At 41.9% G+C, this 16,845-nt stretch overlaps 1 protein-coding gene across 1 annotated transcript in view; it reads left to right on the forward strand.

Moving 5' to 3' along the window:
• The window catches only part of rassf8b (Ras association domain family member 8b), a 45,964-nt gene extending 34,502 nt beyond the window's left edge, over positions 1-11,462 (forward strand). The window contains exons 5-9 of the mRNA XM_080420768.1: positions 1,288-1,494; positions 3,746-3,820; positions 4,855-4,977; positions 6,668-6,797; positions 7,533-11,462. Of these exons, the coding sequence (XP_080276894.1) occupies positions 1,288-1,494; positions 3,746-3,820; positions 4,855-4,977; positions 6,668-6,797; positions 7,533-7,648 (651 nt within the window). The 3' untranslated portion in view covers positions 7,649-11,462. The remainder of the gene's footprint in view (positions 1-1,287; positions 1,495-3,745; positions 3,821-4,854; positions 4,978-6,667; positions 6,798-7,532) is intronic.
• Positions 11,463-16,845: the final 5,383 nt, after the last annotated feature.

Raw genomic sequence — 16,845 nt, forward strand, 5'->3', positions numbered from 1 at the left:
AATATGTTTACACAATGTACAAGAAATGTGATTGGGTGGATACTTGGATACACGCACACACACACACACACAGATGCTTACAGACTATGAAGTAGTGATGTGCGGGCCGACCCGTAGCCCGCAGGTCCCGCGGGTTGAACCGCAGGGCGGGCGGACGGGTTATAGATTACGACGCAATTATCGCGGGGCGGGTCAACCCACGGAAGAAAAAAAACACAACACACCTCCCCACGGAAGAAAAAAAACCACCCCCACCACAACTCACTCTCTCACTCTCTCACTCTCTCACTCTCTCACTCACACACACATCTCACACATCTCACACAAGCAATTGAATGGACTTGCTTGTGTGTTGAGAATCCGTCTTTTTTCTTTTTTGAGGGCGGGTTGTGGGACGGGTCATTGATTTATATTCATTTTTGCGGGACGGGTTGGGCTCCCGTGTGGGGCAGATTATGAAAAAACTTGACCCGCGCATCACTACTAGGAAGAACAGAAACGCTATCTCAAAGATGGCTGAGCATAGTGTCACACTCTTGTAGTTGGTATCCAATGGCAGTGGTAAATATGTTCTTTACTGAAATGATGATGGTGAAATATTTCCATATGACAGTATGCTTCAGATTCAGATTCTGGCTCACAGCAGCTGCCGTGTACGCAGCTAGCAGTGCAAACCCTACAAATCCCAGTCAACATTTCTCAGTAGCAGAATACAGGGCATCTCCAACCATTGCAAATACTGTGTATATCTATACTCTGCTATACAGATGGATAAACACACAATTTATCACTTCATCCAGAGCAGTGGTGTAAAGTAACTAAGTACATTCACTCAAGTACTGTACTTAAGTACACTTTTGAGGAATTTTTACTTTACTGGAGTATTTCCCATTTTCAATACTTTTACTTGTACTCCACTACATCTCAGAGGCAAATATTGTACTTTTACTCCACTACAATTATTTGAAAACTTTAGTTACTTTGCAGATGTAAATTTTTACATTATAAAACATACATTAACCACTTTAGCCCTATTTTATACATAGGCTATTTGAAAATAGCAGATCTACAAGCTCACGACGGTGAGCTTGTAGATCTGCTATTTTCAAACATTTTAGTACTTTTACTTTTGGTACGTTAAGTACATTTGGATACCAACACTTTTGCACTTTTGAATAGTACATTTTGAATTCCAAACATTTACTTGTAACAAAGTACTTCTACATCGCAGTATTGATACTTTTACTTAAGCAAAACATTTGAGTACTTTTTCCACCACTGATCCAGAGCGACATGAACCTGGAGGAGGAGTTGCTACTGATGGAGCAGCAGGTGAGGAGGAACGAGGCGGAGATGGAGGAAGAGGAGTTCTGGCAGAACGAGTTCCAGATCGAGCAGGAGAGCGAGAGACAGCTGAGGGAGCAGCTAGTGGAGCTGCAGGGCCGAGTGAGGGACTGCGACTCCCGCCTGGTGGACTACCTGTCCAGGATACAGGTGAGAAGTGTGTGTGTGTGTGTGTGTGTGTGTCTGTTAATTACTTTCCAGTCTCACCTAATCAGACCTTTATGCATGCATTTTTAACCACTTAACCAATTAAGCCCTTAGGCCGATTCTAAAAATGTTTTTTCACGATTTTTCAAAAATAGCAGATATACAAGCTCATAGCGTGGCACTCGGTGCCGCGCTATGAGCTTGTATATCTGCTATTTTTGAATAGCTAAAGAATTCTAAAATGACACAGATGCGTTCCAGGTCTTAATGGGTTAAGCCCCACTTTAGAAAAAAAATGTTTATCCCTCAAATCTGCTACAACATAAGTTTACATGTTTTGCCATGCTTTCTTGCTCTTGTTGTGTAATGTTAATTACATTTGGAAACTGTAGTACATAAAGGTACTGTTTGACAGTAAAATGTAATATGCTGCTATTTGTATTGTATGTTGTGTTATGCATGTTTTCTTTAGTTTTTTTTTTGGAGGACCACAATGGAAATTAGCCTTAGGGCTTTTTTGTGTTTTTATCCATAGTGATATCTTGTGTATGTGTTGATGTTTTTTTGGAAGTGCTGTTGTGCCCTTTCCTGTATCACCAAATAAATGCACTCAATCATTAAATCAATCAATTCCTATGATGTCAACTGGCTAGACAATGTGCTGCTATGTAGAAGTGCAGTTTGTCTGTATTGTAACAATCGGCCCTTTGCTTTGAAAGGGAAATTATTAACTAAAGGAAAACAACAGGATCAGTAGGTTTTAAACTGAATTACTTTATGTAATTTTTAGCCACAAAATAATAATAAACAGGGCAAAACGGTAAATAAATAATACACTTTGGGCTAATTATAGGCTGTCCCTGTCTCTTTCCCTATTACATAAAAGAAATAAACAGATCAACAACACAACACCTTGTTCAGAAACCCCTCCCAACCCCAAACATACCCCAAAGTACTTCGATCCCCTCAATAACACAATGAGCCACCACAGAGTCGCTTACTCGTTTACATTGCCTAATAAACAGTCCCACGTTAAGGTCCGAGACGGCCGCTTCCGTCCGCGGTCCCGCAATTGTCTATTAGCTCCTTAGATCCAAACGACTCGTAACCGATCTTCCGCACTGACGGTCCAACCACTAAGACTCGGGGTACCCCTTAAACTGTAATCCACCGGAACAGAAACATGGATTTGTCTCACCCGCGGCTCCGTAAGAATCCTCTCAGCGACCGGTGGTTCATTCACAAATCCAGCTGACGTTTCCCCACGGCACTGCAACGACACGGTCCGTTCTCCGCAGGGCTCGACAGCTCACTATACTTGGCTGCAGCTCAAACTTATGTTAAAACTTTGTCTTTAACTGTAAGGCTGGCGCATAGGAGATCTCCTCTTTTCCCCTGTCCACGCTGGCATACAGGTTTGTTTGCTCTTCCCCTCCCCTCCGTGCCGCACCCTCTATTTGTAACGTCGGGTGGCACTAATCATTCAATCACCCCCTAGCCTGGGCAGCATATCTTTTTGGGTCTTTGATCCGGTCGGGAGCGGAAGTAACTCTACGTCACCAGGCGCGTCATCCGCGTCATCAAGCGGCCGGATGGGCAGAGCCGGAAAGACTTCAGCCTGACTCACCCCAAAATAGGTCCGTCCTAATAAAATCCTTAATGCCGCGTAGTTTAGCTTATTTTTTAAATATAAATGTGAGTGCACTTTCCGGAGACTATTTAGCGTCTGTATTATCCCACGGGGACATTCTATTCCATTTAAATAGGGATTGGGGAACCAAAACAAAGTGGCACCGCAAAACCGGATGGGCAAAATCCGGAAAGAGATTTTTTTCCTTTTTTCTTTTTTCAGTAGGCGTGGCCTAGACCGGATCATATGGGTCTTTAGTAACGCAGACCAGGCTTTCCTCCGAGGTGGAAAGACTGGTGACGCGAGGTTAATCACCCCCTAATCGGACCCATTACCCTCCAGAGAATAGGAAGTGTCCATTTATCTCATAGTGTCCAACATGTTACATATCAATCAGATACAATAACGTGCATAAGTAAATCAGATGTTACATATCACTCGTATAAAATAACACCCATAGATCAAGAAGATGAATATAATAATATAATGTGCATTTTTCACAGTATGTCTTGCTAGTTATAATTGTGATCATGCCATCAGTTTGAATTCTAGCTACAGTAGCTGCTCAGTAGGCACCTTTACACCTCATGCTAATCTTACAGTATTTCTTGTTCTGTTCCGTAGACCATGGAGACGGGGCTAGAGCAGGAACGGCTGCAGCAAGAGGCGGAGCTTAACCAGCAGGCCAATGAGGAGGAGGTACAGTCCTTAAGCTTGGTAGCATGATGACAAATTGATATGTATTTGGTGGGCGGACCCCCCATCTGAGAAGATTTTGTGGGCGTGGGCCTCTATAAGAGAAGATTTGTATTAAAAGGTTTAAAAATCATTCTAAATCTTTCAAAAATAGCACACATGCAAGCTCACAACGCAGTGCAACGCTTTGTGAGCTTTGACAGGACTTGGTGTTTCAATGTGGGATTTTGGCCTGAAGACCAAAAAAACTGAATATCTGCCCCGGCCAAGGGGGGGATTCCCCTTTAGGCTAGTGGATAGATGAGATGTTTGGCTTTAGTGTCCCTTCCCACGTGGGAGACCCGGGTTCGAATCCCGCGTGTTACACTAGCTTCCAAGTCTTTGTATGACGAAGGAATAATCACTTTTCAAAGACCTACATATTTATGCGGCATTGTTCAAATCTGCAGCTGCAAATGACTCCACAAAACATATATGAATAAAATGTATGTATGTACTACAAGTAAATAGAAGCAGAACATTATGTATACATGCCGTATAAAAATAACCCTGCATTTACTGTTTTTACTGGACTTTCACACTACTGACTAGGCCTGACCTAGATTAGTCAAATAGTCGACTAACGAATCGTATATAAAATAAATAAAGGTTTTTCCATTATTCGACTGAGAGATTGGCCTAATTTGTTATATTAATTAACTACTAGTTTGAAAGAATAGGATATACATCATGATTTATTTGGAGAAACCAAGCAAGTATATGTTTAATCAGACATTAAGCACCCCTACAACCCAAATGGAATGTCCCTCTATTGCATCTTTTTTGCATGATTCGACTGAGAGATTGGCAGTCGAATAAGACTGGTTCGACTGCCAATCTCAGTCGAATCATGCAAAAAAAAAGAAAATGTTGCATTAGTCAACATTTGGTCGATCAGAGTCGACTATAGAAATCCTTAGTCGGGGACAGGCCTACTACTGACCTTGTAGAATAGAAAGTCCGTCCAAAGTCCAACCTGGCCTCTCCATGTGTTTCAGCTGCGAGTCAAGCTGGGGAAGGTAAGGGCGGAGCTGGAGGTCCAAAGCCAGCACACGGCCAGACTGGAGAACAGCTGCAGAGTCCTGGACCGCTCCCTGGGCCAGTACAGCAAGAGGCTGCAGGTCTGAGCCCCACTGTTTTACTTGGCCTTAGTAGAGAGAAGGGCACCCTACAGAGCAGTTAACCCATTCAATGCGCGTCTGAATGCGTCTCTGTCATTTTAGATTTCTTTGGCTATTAAAAAATAGCAGATATACAAGCTCATAACGCGGCACTGAGTGCCGAGCTATGAGCTTCCGCTATTTTTGAAAAATCTTGCTTCTGGGGGTCCCTGGAACAAGATATTTTACAAATGTTCGCTTTAAAAAATATTTTTGAATAGCCAGAGACATCTAAAATGACAGAGATGCGTTCCCGGTTTTAATGGGTTAACCAGAACTTTACATACTGCACTGTATCTTCTTTAGACATGCACATACATATTTTGTTTAGAGGGAGAAAGTTCCTGACTATCTCCAGGAAAGCAACTTTTAAATCGGTTCCCATATTTTAGAGTAGCCTGATTTATACTTGGTCGCGTGCCATGTCGCGCACCAAAAATAGCCAATCTACTATTTCGGCTACTATTACTACTGTATGTCACTGCACGTCGCAGTGCGACGCGTTGAGAGCTTGTAGATCGTCTATTTCCGGTGCGAGACACCTGTGCGCTACTAAGTATAAATCAGGCGTTAACCCTGTACGACCTCATCCTGGCAGTGCAGTTTACAGCCTGCTTTTGTGCTGTCTTGCTCGAACCAAACTTTCTAGACGTATTTGGAAAGCAGTGTTTTTGGGGAGTGCTCTCCTGTGGAATAAAGCCATAGAATGGGGTCAGAGAGATTCTGTATGGAGGAGAGCGACTTAATCCTATCGGCCCATGCAGTGTTGTATACTGGGCTGGCTCCAGTGAACTGGGTGTGTGCAGCATGAGGGAGGCTTTCACTGCATTCTTCAGCTGATTACAGAGAGGCCTGAGTGAGGACACAATCCCCTGGCCCTGGAGTTGCATAACCGACTGAAAACTAGTTTAGTTCAGTTTCAGTGAAACAATTCCACCTCGCTGTGTGTGACAGTGCAACTCAATGCAATGTGAAAGATGGAACGGCCAGTGAATATGCCCGCTTAAAAGACCCGAGGCCCATTCTAAACAATACCTTCTAAATCGGTAGTTCTCCCACTTTCAAGATTTTTCGGAAATGTCCAAACATAGCAGACACGGCTGTGAGCTCGTATATCTGCTATTTTCTAAAATAATAATAATAATAATAATAAAATTTGTCCAGAACTCTTTGACACTTTAAGAACGTTTTGAGCCAACATTTTCAAATGTTACCATCTTTCTGACCTCACGGGTTAAAGAGACATTCCGTCTGTACATCCTCTGTAATGCATATCGTTATTGTCGGTTGGAAACCTTGTATGTCCAAATTTTTAGGAGATGTAAAAAAAGAACCTGTGATCCAATGTAGTTATTATTTAGTCACAAGCTTGTGCTCATACTTTGCATTGGTTCAATATTTATGAAACGCACTTAACCACTTTAATACACTTAACCACTTTGAATTTAAAAATGTAAATACATGATGGAAATAGCAGATCTAGAAGCTCATATGAGCTTGTAGATCGTTTATTTTCACTGCTTTTGTCTGACACTGAAGTAGGGCATTCATGTACAAAATAACCATAAAAATGTAAATATGGAGATGCAAGGTTTCGGCCCGACAGCGACGATAAGATCCATAATGTATGACTCTGTGATTGCCTCTTCAGGAGAAGGAACAGGAGCTGGAGCAGCTTACTAAGGAACTAAGGCAGGTCAACTTGCAACAGTTCATACAGCAGACTGGAACCAAGGTCACTGTCCTGCCGGCCCAGCCCAACCTGGAGGACAATAATAATGGTAAATACACACACACACACACACACACACACACACACACACACACACACACACACACACACACGCACACATGCACGCACACAAGCGCATGCACACAGAAGCAATAGGAAAAGGAGCAGCTTAGGCCTAACTCTTCTTAAAGGGCAAGCTCACTGAGAAAATGTTCTTTATGGACTGTGGGAGTATGCAGCGTGAGGTGGTGCTGTATGTCAAACTTCAACATGAAGTTGGACAGATGGCTTCTGGTTTACCTTGAAAAGTCACTTGTGCGTGAACATTTTTATTCTCATACTGCAAGACACCATTGCTGTCTGTAACATCGCAAATTAGTGATACTTTGTGTGAAATGTCATTGCCTGAATCTGAAATTATTTCAAATGCATGTTTGAAATCTTCATTCACAAGCGTTGAAAGATTATAAATGTGGATGCAGTGACATCTTGTGGACGTACTCGGTACATGTTTGATCCTGTAAGTCAAGCTTATAACATAGAGTATTCTATCACTGCAAGGCTGTGATAGAATACTATACACGTACATCTTCATTATTATTTGTAATACTAGTACTAAATACTAATTCTATCTACTGCAACTAGTAGAAGTCTTCCAAAAAGACCAGTCTCCTGCCAAATACAACTTCAATTGCTAAACTGAATGACTGCTAAACTGAATTACAGTTATCAATGATTATATTGTTTACCAATAATTTCTCCTGTGATCTTTTCTTTCTTCTAGAAATCGACTCTGGTTCCTTGAAACGACTTGGTTCCTCCCGCCTCTTACCCAGTGACCTTCGAACTCTACAGAACCCCATCTCCTCCAGCCTCAACCCAGAGGGCATCTACGTCTGACCCCCCCCCCCTCCCCCATCAGACCAGGAACCTGGGTGACCTCATGGTCAGAGGTGCCAAACGAGCATGGGGGTACTATGGACCATTCCAAGGGTCCTGGGCTGATTGGGACTGTGAGGGATTCCATGGTTTATCATGTTGAATAAAACACTGGGGTTGTCACAGAACCCAGCATTTCAAGCTGCTCTCCTGCTCATGGGTTAAGGAGACTGACTGACTGACTGCCCTGTGACCGGAAGGTGGCAGGGTAGAGTCTTCAATAACCCCAAGCATCTGTCCTGCAAAAAAAAAGTGTCCTTGAGCAAGGCACTGATTACCCCTACCAGCGCCAGGCAGAGGTGCTGCTGTGTGGCTAATCCTGCTGTCTGAACTCCCTGCGGAGAGGGCCGGGTGAAATGGCAAATATCCCCCTTCAGGATGAGTGGAGCATCGCATAAAAATAACCCTGATTGAAGACAAAATATATTACATGTTTTACAAGCAAAGGATCCAGTTTGTATCCTTCTTCATTAGTGAAAGCTTGCTGAATCTTTCCCTATACCCTCCATGGTCCCTGTTGTGTCACCACTCACCTGCTGACATTTTCATCTGTCTTTCCAACCTATCAGGACTAAAAAAAATCCCACTGATGTCAAAATATCGTATGTGTGCCCAACAAGTGCAAGTTGACATTCTGTAGGACAGCGAGTGAGTGGACACTCCACGCCTGTGAAAACACACTGCAAATCTTCAAGAGTTGCCTGTGCGCTGAATTACCTACTGCAAATGAGAGTATTATTTTGACTTGTGTTGACAATGAATGATGTGTTTTCTGGTGACATAGGGTGGTTGAGACGAACACTGTAGTGAAAGGGTTGTTTTTTGTTTTTGTTTTTTTGCACTGTTTACTGTGTTGAATATGAAGGAATTTAAGAGAACAGTTTGTTCTTATCAGGACGGAAACTTTGGACACATGCACCCACGTTCATTCAGACACACATGGACAGACACACATGTATGCGTGAACACAAACGTGTATACAATGTGCATACAAAAGGGGTAGACACGCACACGCACGCGCACACTCAAACACACACACACACACACACACACACACACACACACACAGCTACTGTATATTATGACCATAGCCATATCCAATTGCCTTACTGTGGTATTGCACATTGATCCAGAGGTTAATAAACAGCTGTAAAATATATTACGTTTTACAGTTACAAAAATAAAACACACGGTAGCTATTAAACTATACTGTATGCCATATAACTTAAATCTAACATTATGGCTGCTAGGGCAAGTGATGTCAGAATGAATGATTAATGGCATGAAGACTTTTAGAGATATGGCTCAAAACTTTGTGTCAAAAGCGGTCACACAATTTAATAACATTTTCTTTTTTTTCCGTGCATTAACAGAAATGGCAATATCACATATTTATGACAAAAGACGAATATACAAAAAATTAGAAAAAGAAAAAAACATTTACAAAGATCATATTTACTCTACTAGTAAATCTGATCTTTAAAATTGGTTTGCAATATTGCTTATCCAGCCTTGCCACTAGGTGGCAGCAGAGCATAGAATGTTCAGATTGCCTGTGCTCAGAATGCCTGTGAGAGATAGTCCACCGGTTCTCAAAGTGGGGTACAGGGACCCCCAGGTGTCCTTGAGGGGGTTCCAGGGAGTCGCCAGCTAAATGACTGATAGTGAGAAACCAAATGGGCCGTTATAGGTCTGTAACTCGTACAAATGGACAGACAGATGTGTAAAAACGGGTCCATTTGGTTTCATTTGTATGCTGTCTATGAGTTACATTAACGGGATTTAACGATGTAGATTGGGGTCCAAGAGATAAATAAAAAAATATATATATAAAATGGGGGCCTAATGCATATCAAACTGGGGGTCCTTGAAAAGGAAAAAAAAACTTTTGAGAAACACTGAGATAGTCCATGGGTTGGAATAACAGTTAACAGTCACTGTGTACATTGCTGTCTGATATAGTCTCAACACTTAAACATTCAGTATGTCTATCAACCTTTGTTTGTCATGTCTGCGTCAAAGCAGGAAAGACACACACACACACACACACACACACACACACACACACACACACACACACACACACACCACCTAGAATAAGTGTTATGCCTACCGGCCATAGTAATTTGTCTGCATTCTCCCTCATTTGTAACCATTTAATGAAACTATGCCGCCTGTTTACTAATCATTTCTCTGAACTTAAGATGTCTCCGAAGTACCAAAGCTAGTGTGACAGAAACATAACAGTTACATCAATGTACATTTTATTTTAAATATGTATGTTGGATATTTGCGCATTGAGACTTTTTGTCAGACCAGCACCATATACAGTATCACTAGTGGCAAATATCTTTGCTTAATTTGTGTTTCACCATGACATTCAGCATAGGTGGGGCTTTGTCACATACAGCCGGGCCGAAAGTTTACAAAATGACAGAAACATACGTGTATTTTGAGAGTAATTTTCAGCACTGCTCTGTTCTGTGTGCAGTACTTACGTAGTCAACCCCACATTTGGTACACTGCAGAGGATCAGCCATACACTGATACATTTACTGTACTTAACAGTACTTTGTGGGCCAGGTCTGGCTGCTATTGTAGTTACCCCCATTTCTAGGTCATGCTAATCTCTCTGAACAGACAAAAGGAGAGATCCTGTTCTCAGATTCTGAGTGACACTAATCGAACTGGGGAGGTGGAACTGCATGTACGATAAGAGAGTTGATGTAGTGTCTGCATATTGGCAGGACGTCGGTGAGGAATCGGCGAGAGCAGTCTGCATTGCAAGATGACAAACTTTCTCTCAGAGATTGTATAAGTGATGGACCCCCCCCCACACACACACACACACACACACACACACACACACACACGCATCTCTCCTCAGCATGCAGTGCTATCGTCATGGCAACCGTGGAATCCAGCTGTGACATCAGAGTGTGTAAAACTCGACTAACACAGGAAACCTGGGCTCTCACTAACATGGAGGAGATACTAATGGCATGCCTTACCAAACATCAGAACCCTGTATATAATAATAACAATAATAACATTAATGATGATAATGTCTACATATCACAACAGTCTATGGGATATTTTTTTAAGGACTTTGAGATCTTGGAATAGAACAGTGGTGAAGACGTTAACCACTTACACCCCAGCATCCGTATTGTGGGGAAAGCTTTCGCTGAAAATAGCAGATTGACAGCTTATCGATAGGCTATTTTCAGTGAAAGCTTTGCCCACAATAACAGAAAACTGCAAATACACTAGCATAGAGCCCTGAGGGACTCCGCTCAACGATATGGGGTTTTAAGTGGCTAGGGGTGGTTTATACTTTGTTGCGTGCCGGTGGCGCACACCGAAAATGGCAGTGGATCTATTATGCAATTTTCCGTGCTCGAAATGGCACGCAACCAACTATAACTCATGCATTATGATTGTGTTGAGCCTCATCACTGTAAATGCCATAAGATTGGCAGTTCCGAGCGTGCATGCATTGAAGGTTGGCGATTGATTCATTTGGGATGGCTCTCTGAATGGATCTAGTGTTGAAACGGCTTGAATTGTTTTCTGCTGTTGGTAGTGACAAACAGGTTCTTTCACAGTCGGTGGATATACATACATATCTCACAGTCTCGGTGACTGTAGGTGTAGAATTGAAGCTGCATTGCTGGTAGCCTCCATATGCTATCAAAAATGAAGTATAATATGCAAAGAACAATGAAAAAGGGATTGTAAGGTATCTTGTCTTAAACGAGCTGTAGATGCACATGTCGACTAATAAAGATGGAATAACTTGCACTTCCTGCCTCCCAACGCCCATCTTTTTTTTAATATATATTTTTATACATCTGATGATATTGCCAATAATCCATATGAAGGGCCTGTATGAAAATAGTTTGGAATGGGCCATTAACTAAAATTGACAAATTTAGACTAGCTCACTGACAAGATGCAATTTGTTGTTGGAAACATTCGACTTGAAATAAAGTCAAAGAGCTGTCAGACTGTGTTAGCTGTGTGAATACGTTTTCTCTTACTATTGACAACAAAATGCAGTGGGCTATTTACTTTATTTGAAATACTAGTAAGTCAACCATGTCAATTCTCAAGTATTGTTCATGAGTTCATGGGTTACATGACAAGCATATAGGGCATAGCAGTGGCGGCCACTTAGTGGTGTCCCGGATAGAAAACCCATACATTTTTCCCATAGAGCAGGCGTTTTCAACAGATTTTGACCCAGGGACCACCATCCTGACTAAGAGCAACCTGCGGACCACCACTATTGTGTGGGATGGGTCCATCATAGATAGACCTACCCCACATAATTGTGGTGGGGGGTTCATGCACCACTGGGAGCTTTTTGCAAGTTACAGTGTGCGAACTTCTTCTATTTTTTTAAATATTAATCCACTGTTGGTCCTGCACCACTGCGCCAGTCTTATTTTTTCTATAGGGTTCATGCACCATTCAGGTTTTTTTTCTTACTTGTTACTCACTAATCACACTATCACAGGTTACATTCATGAGCTGGACAAAAAAGCATTTTATTATCAGTAAAGAGTAGGGATGTTGGATATTAACTTTTTTGCCGATATCGGATATTCCGATATTGTCGAACTCCTAATTTCCGATACCGATATCAACCGATACCGATATATGAGGACTTTTTCACCAAAAGTCAACTAATTGTCAGGTAACGACATCACATATCTAATATATAGCTAACAAATAAAATAGCTATAATATCAATATAATATCTAATAAAATACAGTGATGTTGTTAGGTTTTCAGTGAAGTGAGTCCTGGGCAATGGGCATGCCTGGAATTTCAACATTTTAGGGGCAAGGTCACTTGGCCTTTGGTGTTGTCCATTTTTTGAAGGCACAAAGGCCAAATGCCAGTCCATTGAAAGAATTAATTGAATTTGAGGGTTAAGGATGATTTTAAATTTAATATATAGGCTATCTGGCGTGAAATAAATACATTATGGTATTTACAATCTGATCCATGCTCAGCCCTGCATCAATCAAAGTCACTGGATTGGTTTAAAGATGAGGACTCAGAGTTAAGAATTCAGAATCTCAACAAAAGATGGTGTCTACATATCGATAAGACAGAGGAGAAAGTGGTACAGTCAGCTGGGGCATTAAGGCCGCTGTGGCCTCAGGGCATGCAATTGTTTTGAGGGGCACAAGGCCAAATTGAGGGGCAACGACGGGCCGACGGCCTTCGTGGCCTCCCTGAAATTCCTACCCTGCCTGGGACTCATTGGTGGTCATTTGAATGAGTACCACTAATCTTAGATTAGATGTTGGCCTATTTGACAGTGCAGAAGCATAATTGCCTTGATGCCTAGAACATTAACGAGCGTCAACGAGCGTCAGCTGGACACAGACACAGACACACAAACACACACACACACACACACACATACACACACACACACACACACACCTGCAGCTGCCCTCTGCTGTGTTATTAAGGATTACTGTGATTATGATAAACTCACATTTCATATCACTCCTGTAACTTATTTTAAAAAAAGTTAGATTCGACTTAAGTTAATTATTCACAAACAAGAAACAAGAGTAGCAAATAAGCTAAAAGTAAAAAAGTTTTTACAAAATAAAAATAAAACAATTGTTTTACTGCATTTCTGAATGCATGGCCAGGGACCACCTGCAATACCTCGGTTGAAAACCCCTGCCATAGAGATTTCCGAAAAATATCTGATTATTTAATATTATGTTCAGTCAGACTGTCAAGGATGTCTCATGAACACACACACACACACACACACACACACTCACTCACTCTCTCTCTCAGACACAGCCGGAGATAACTAGCAACTTCAACGTTTATAGTTGAATCAAATTCGTTTTAGCCAAGTATAAGCCTAATAAGCATGTGTTTGACGAACAAGTGTCTTGAATGTAAACTCATTGGATTATCTATCAACTTTCAAAGTCATAGAATTGTAAACAGAAGCAGGACCTCGGAGACATGTTATTGTTACATGATCGACCACTGCAAGATCATTTTAAACAATGGAAGCCAGTAGGCTATAATACTTGTTTAATAATTGTTTGCTGCTGTTATATGCTACTGTAACAAATTAATGTAAACGGTATGATAGAGGAATGGTAGCCTACTTAGCCCATATGCGGCCACCGTGCCAGTTGGTAAACAACGAGAAATTAAAGGTAGGTTGAGTGATTTTTTTGTTAAAAACTAGCCTACTCAAGTTGGAAATGCATGCCCCCCCCCCCCCCCCCCCCCCCGTTATGCAATGTTTTATTTATGCACATATTTGGAGATTTCTGTATCTGTCAGTGTTCCTTTTGGTGCCCATATATATGGAGTTCTCTGATGACATGATGGCAGGGGTCGGCAACCTTTCTGACATGAAGTGACATGTTTTTTTTGTTTTTTTTTAAGTTGACACCTCACGCAAATAATTTTGCATGCAAACACATTTTGATTGTCCACATTATACATAGCCTAACAACCTTTAATTGTTATCTTCTTGTTTTGAAATAAGTGCAAACTGATGCAACACCTATGTCACACTGTGATCTGATCTGACTGATATGCCCATATATGTAGATCTGGTATCTGTCAGTCCTTGTCCCTTTTATGCCCATTATATGGGGTCCCTGATGTCATCAGCATATGCCCATATATGGGCATGCCCCCTTCTTTTTAGCCCATATATGGAGCTGTCTGATTTATTTGCTGATGCCATGGTGACACATTGAGGTTAGACAACACACTCCATAATTGGGCGTAGTAGCTGCATTGGGAACTCCTTATATGGTTATGGCTGAGTCATGGTGTCAGACAAGAGCTGTGAAAGGTCAGTTCTGGTGAGCGTTTAATATACTGTATATATATAACAGTGTGTTATTCTGTTTGGGACGTCAGTTCATATTTAATTGGCAATGAATGGAAATGATAGCAAACTATAAAACAAGCCGAACGGGACAGTTTTCTAGTTTTTGGCAGAATAATAAACAATCATACCAAATGAAAAAGGAGTTGTTTTATTGTATTTTTCCTTTATTTTTTCCCCCCTCAACTTTGTTTCATTTGATTTTCAATCTTGACGGGACAAAGACCAAAAATGTTGTTTAAAACCAAAACACAGAAACAGATTATACTTAACCCAGGTGTCAGTGCCCTACCAGCTGTGCAGTACACCCAAGATCAAGTGCATGGGTTGTTACATTGACAGAGTGCTTCACAAACAACTAAACTACTACGGCAACACAGCATAGTGTACAAATTGTACTCCCAGACAGGTTTGACTTTCGGGAATCGTGCTTGTACAGCCGATATGTGCTTTGAGTAGAATCTGTTGGATTTAAACGTTATTAGACTACCTTAAAGGATTATTTAGAAAACGTTGGTTCTTCTTTACCAGAAACTTCTGAGATCAGGATAAAATCCACATTTCATCTCCCTTTAGATTGCTATTATGTCGAGGAAGGAGTGCTCACAGGGCAGTGAACTAGTTTCTCTTACTCACTGAACAGATTGTCCGTTATTGTGGTGTGTGTTGTTTGGCCTGTGTTCCAGGGTGTATGGAAGGTGCGTAGGTGGTGCACTTCTTGCCTTTCCTTTTCCTGGCGTTGCCCTGGGTTTCCTCCCACAGTGCCAGTTTGTTTGCCATTAGTTCCGGGTGCCTGACGCAGTGCCCTGCCAGCCTCATCCTTCTCTCCCTGACTTGTCTGTGTGACCCGTGGTAGGTCCCCATAGACTAGGACCACATTTCTGATGTGTTCCGTCCATGTGACACCTAGTGCCATTCGTAGCAATCTTCTTGTGTAGACTCCATCCAGGGCCCTTTCCTGTTGTGCTGTGAGGGTCCATGTCTCGGCCCCATACAGCAGTACTGACTACTGACTCCACTGTATGTCTGATTTCCACACTCTCCTCATCCCATGCCGGGCATTCCAGTCCTCAACTGGCTCGAGCACCGTCCCGTCGGCTGTTTTTGTCCTCTGTGTTAACTGTCAGTACTTTAGTTTTCTTGTCATTGTGCCTGTTGGACGCCCGCTAGGATCTCATAGTCTTTGGGGTCACCGTCGTGGGTTTGAACCTAATCACCTCATAATACTCTCATCTAGGGCTGCAACTATTTATAACTTTTCAGCAATTATTATATTAATAACATTTTCGAGTAAGCAAATAATCCAAGTGTTTTCAGAAAAAATAAAAATGTCGTTATGCCAATTGATTCCTCCCCACACACATCTCTGTGTTTTCACTGCTGTTGTATCCTACTGACCCACCTACCAGTGAGGAGCCCCCACCGGGAGGACGTAGCGCCTTCGTCCTACTCCTCCCGCACAACACTCCCTGCTGACAGGTGCCGCCTCCCAGCCCGTAGGATTACGTGCAGTGCCAATTTTCACTCTCCCCGGCCGGCTTCCCTCCCCTGAACACGGGCCAACTGTGTTCGTGTAGACACTCGACAAAGCCGGATGCACCACTGTGGATTTGGGGAAAAAAACTTCTAACGATTTTTTCATAGTCAACTAAAGGCCTTTGCAGACAGGGTGTGATTTTTCGCACGGAAAAAAACAGACAATATAATTTTTTTAATTAACACATGGTTCTCTATGACCTCATGCACACCGGCTCTGAATTTGCCGTGTGGCAAGTGGCTGCGGCGATGCGTTTTTTTTTCAATCGAACCCAGTTCGATTTGTGCGTCTTTTCGCATGCGGTAAAAACTGATTGACTAATCGCACCCTGTGTGCAAAGGCCTTAAATCTTAGTATGATTAACCACTTACGGCCTATTTGATACTTTTTGTACAACGGTGTCATGCTAAAATTGCCGATTTACAAGCCCACATGTCACATTGCAAAGCGTTGTGAACTTGTAGATAGGCGATTTTCAGTTTATTTTGTCCAAATTTGATTCACTTTACTGTTTTTTTACTCCATATTTTAGTTACAGTAAAACATTCAATAGCAGAAGTTTGTGTGAGCTTCCCCTTTTGTTTCAAGCATGAGCCACTTCACCTTCAGTAGATTATTTTGTCACTCACTGGGGGAAACTTTGTTTTGAAAATAAATTGACCTTTTGTCTCATCCATTGTCGTTAAGGTTTTACACTTTAACAGAGTTCCACAGCAGGGT

The sequence above is a fragment of the Gymnoscopelus braueri genome (assembly GCF_963280865.1).
Source record: "Gymnoscopelus braueri genome assembly, chromosome: 23".
NCBI classification, from domain to species: Eukaryota; Metazoa; Chordata; class Actinopteri; order Myctophiformes; family Myctophidae; genus Gymnoscopelus; species Gymnoscopelus braueri.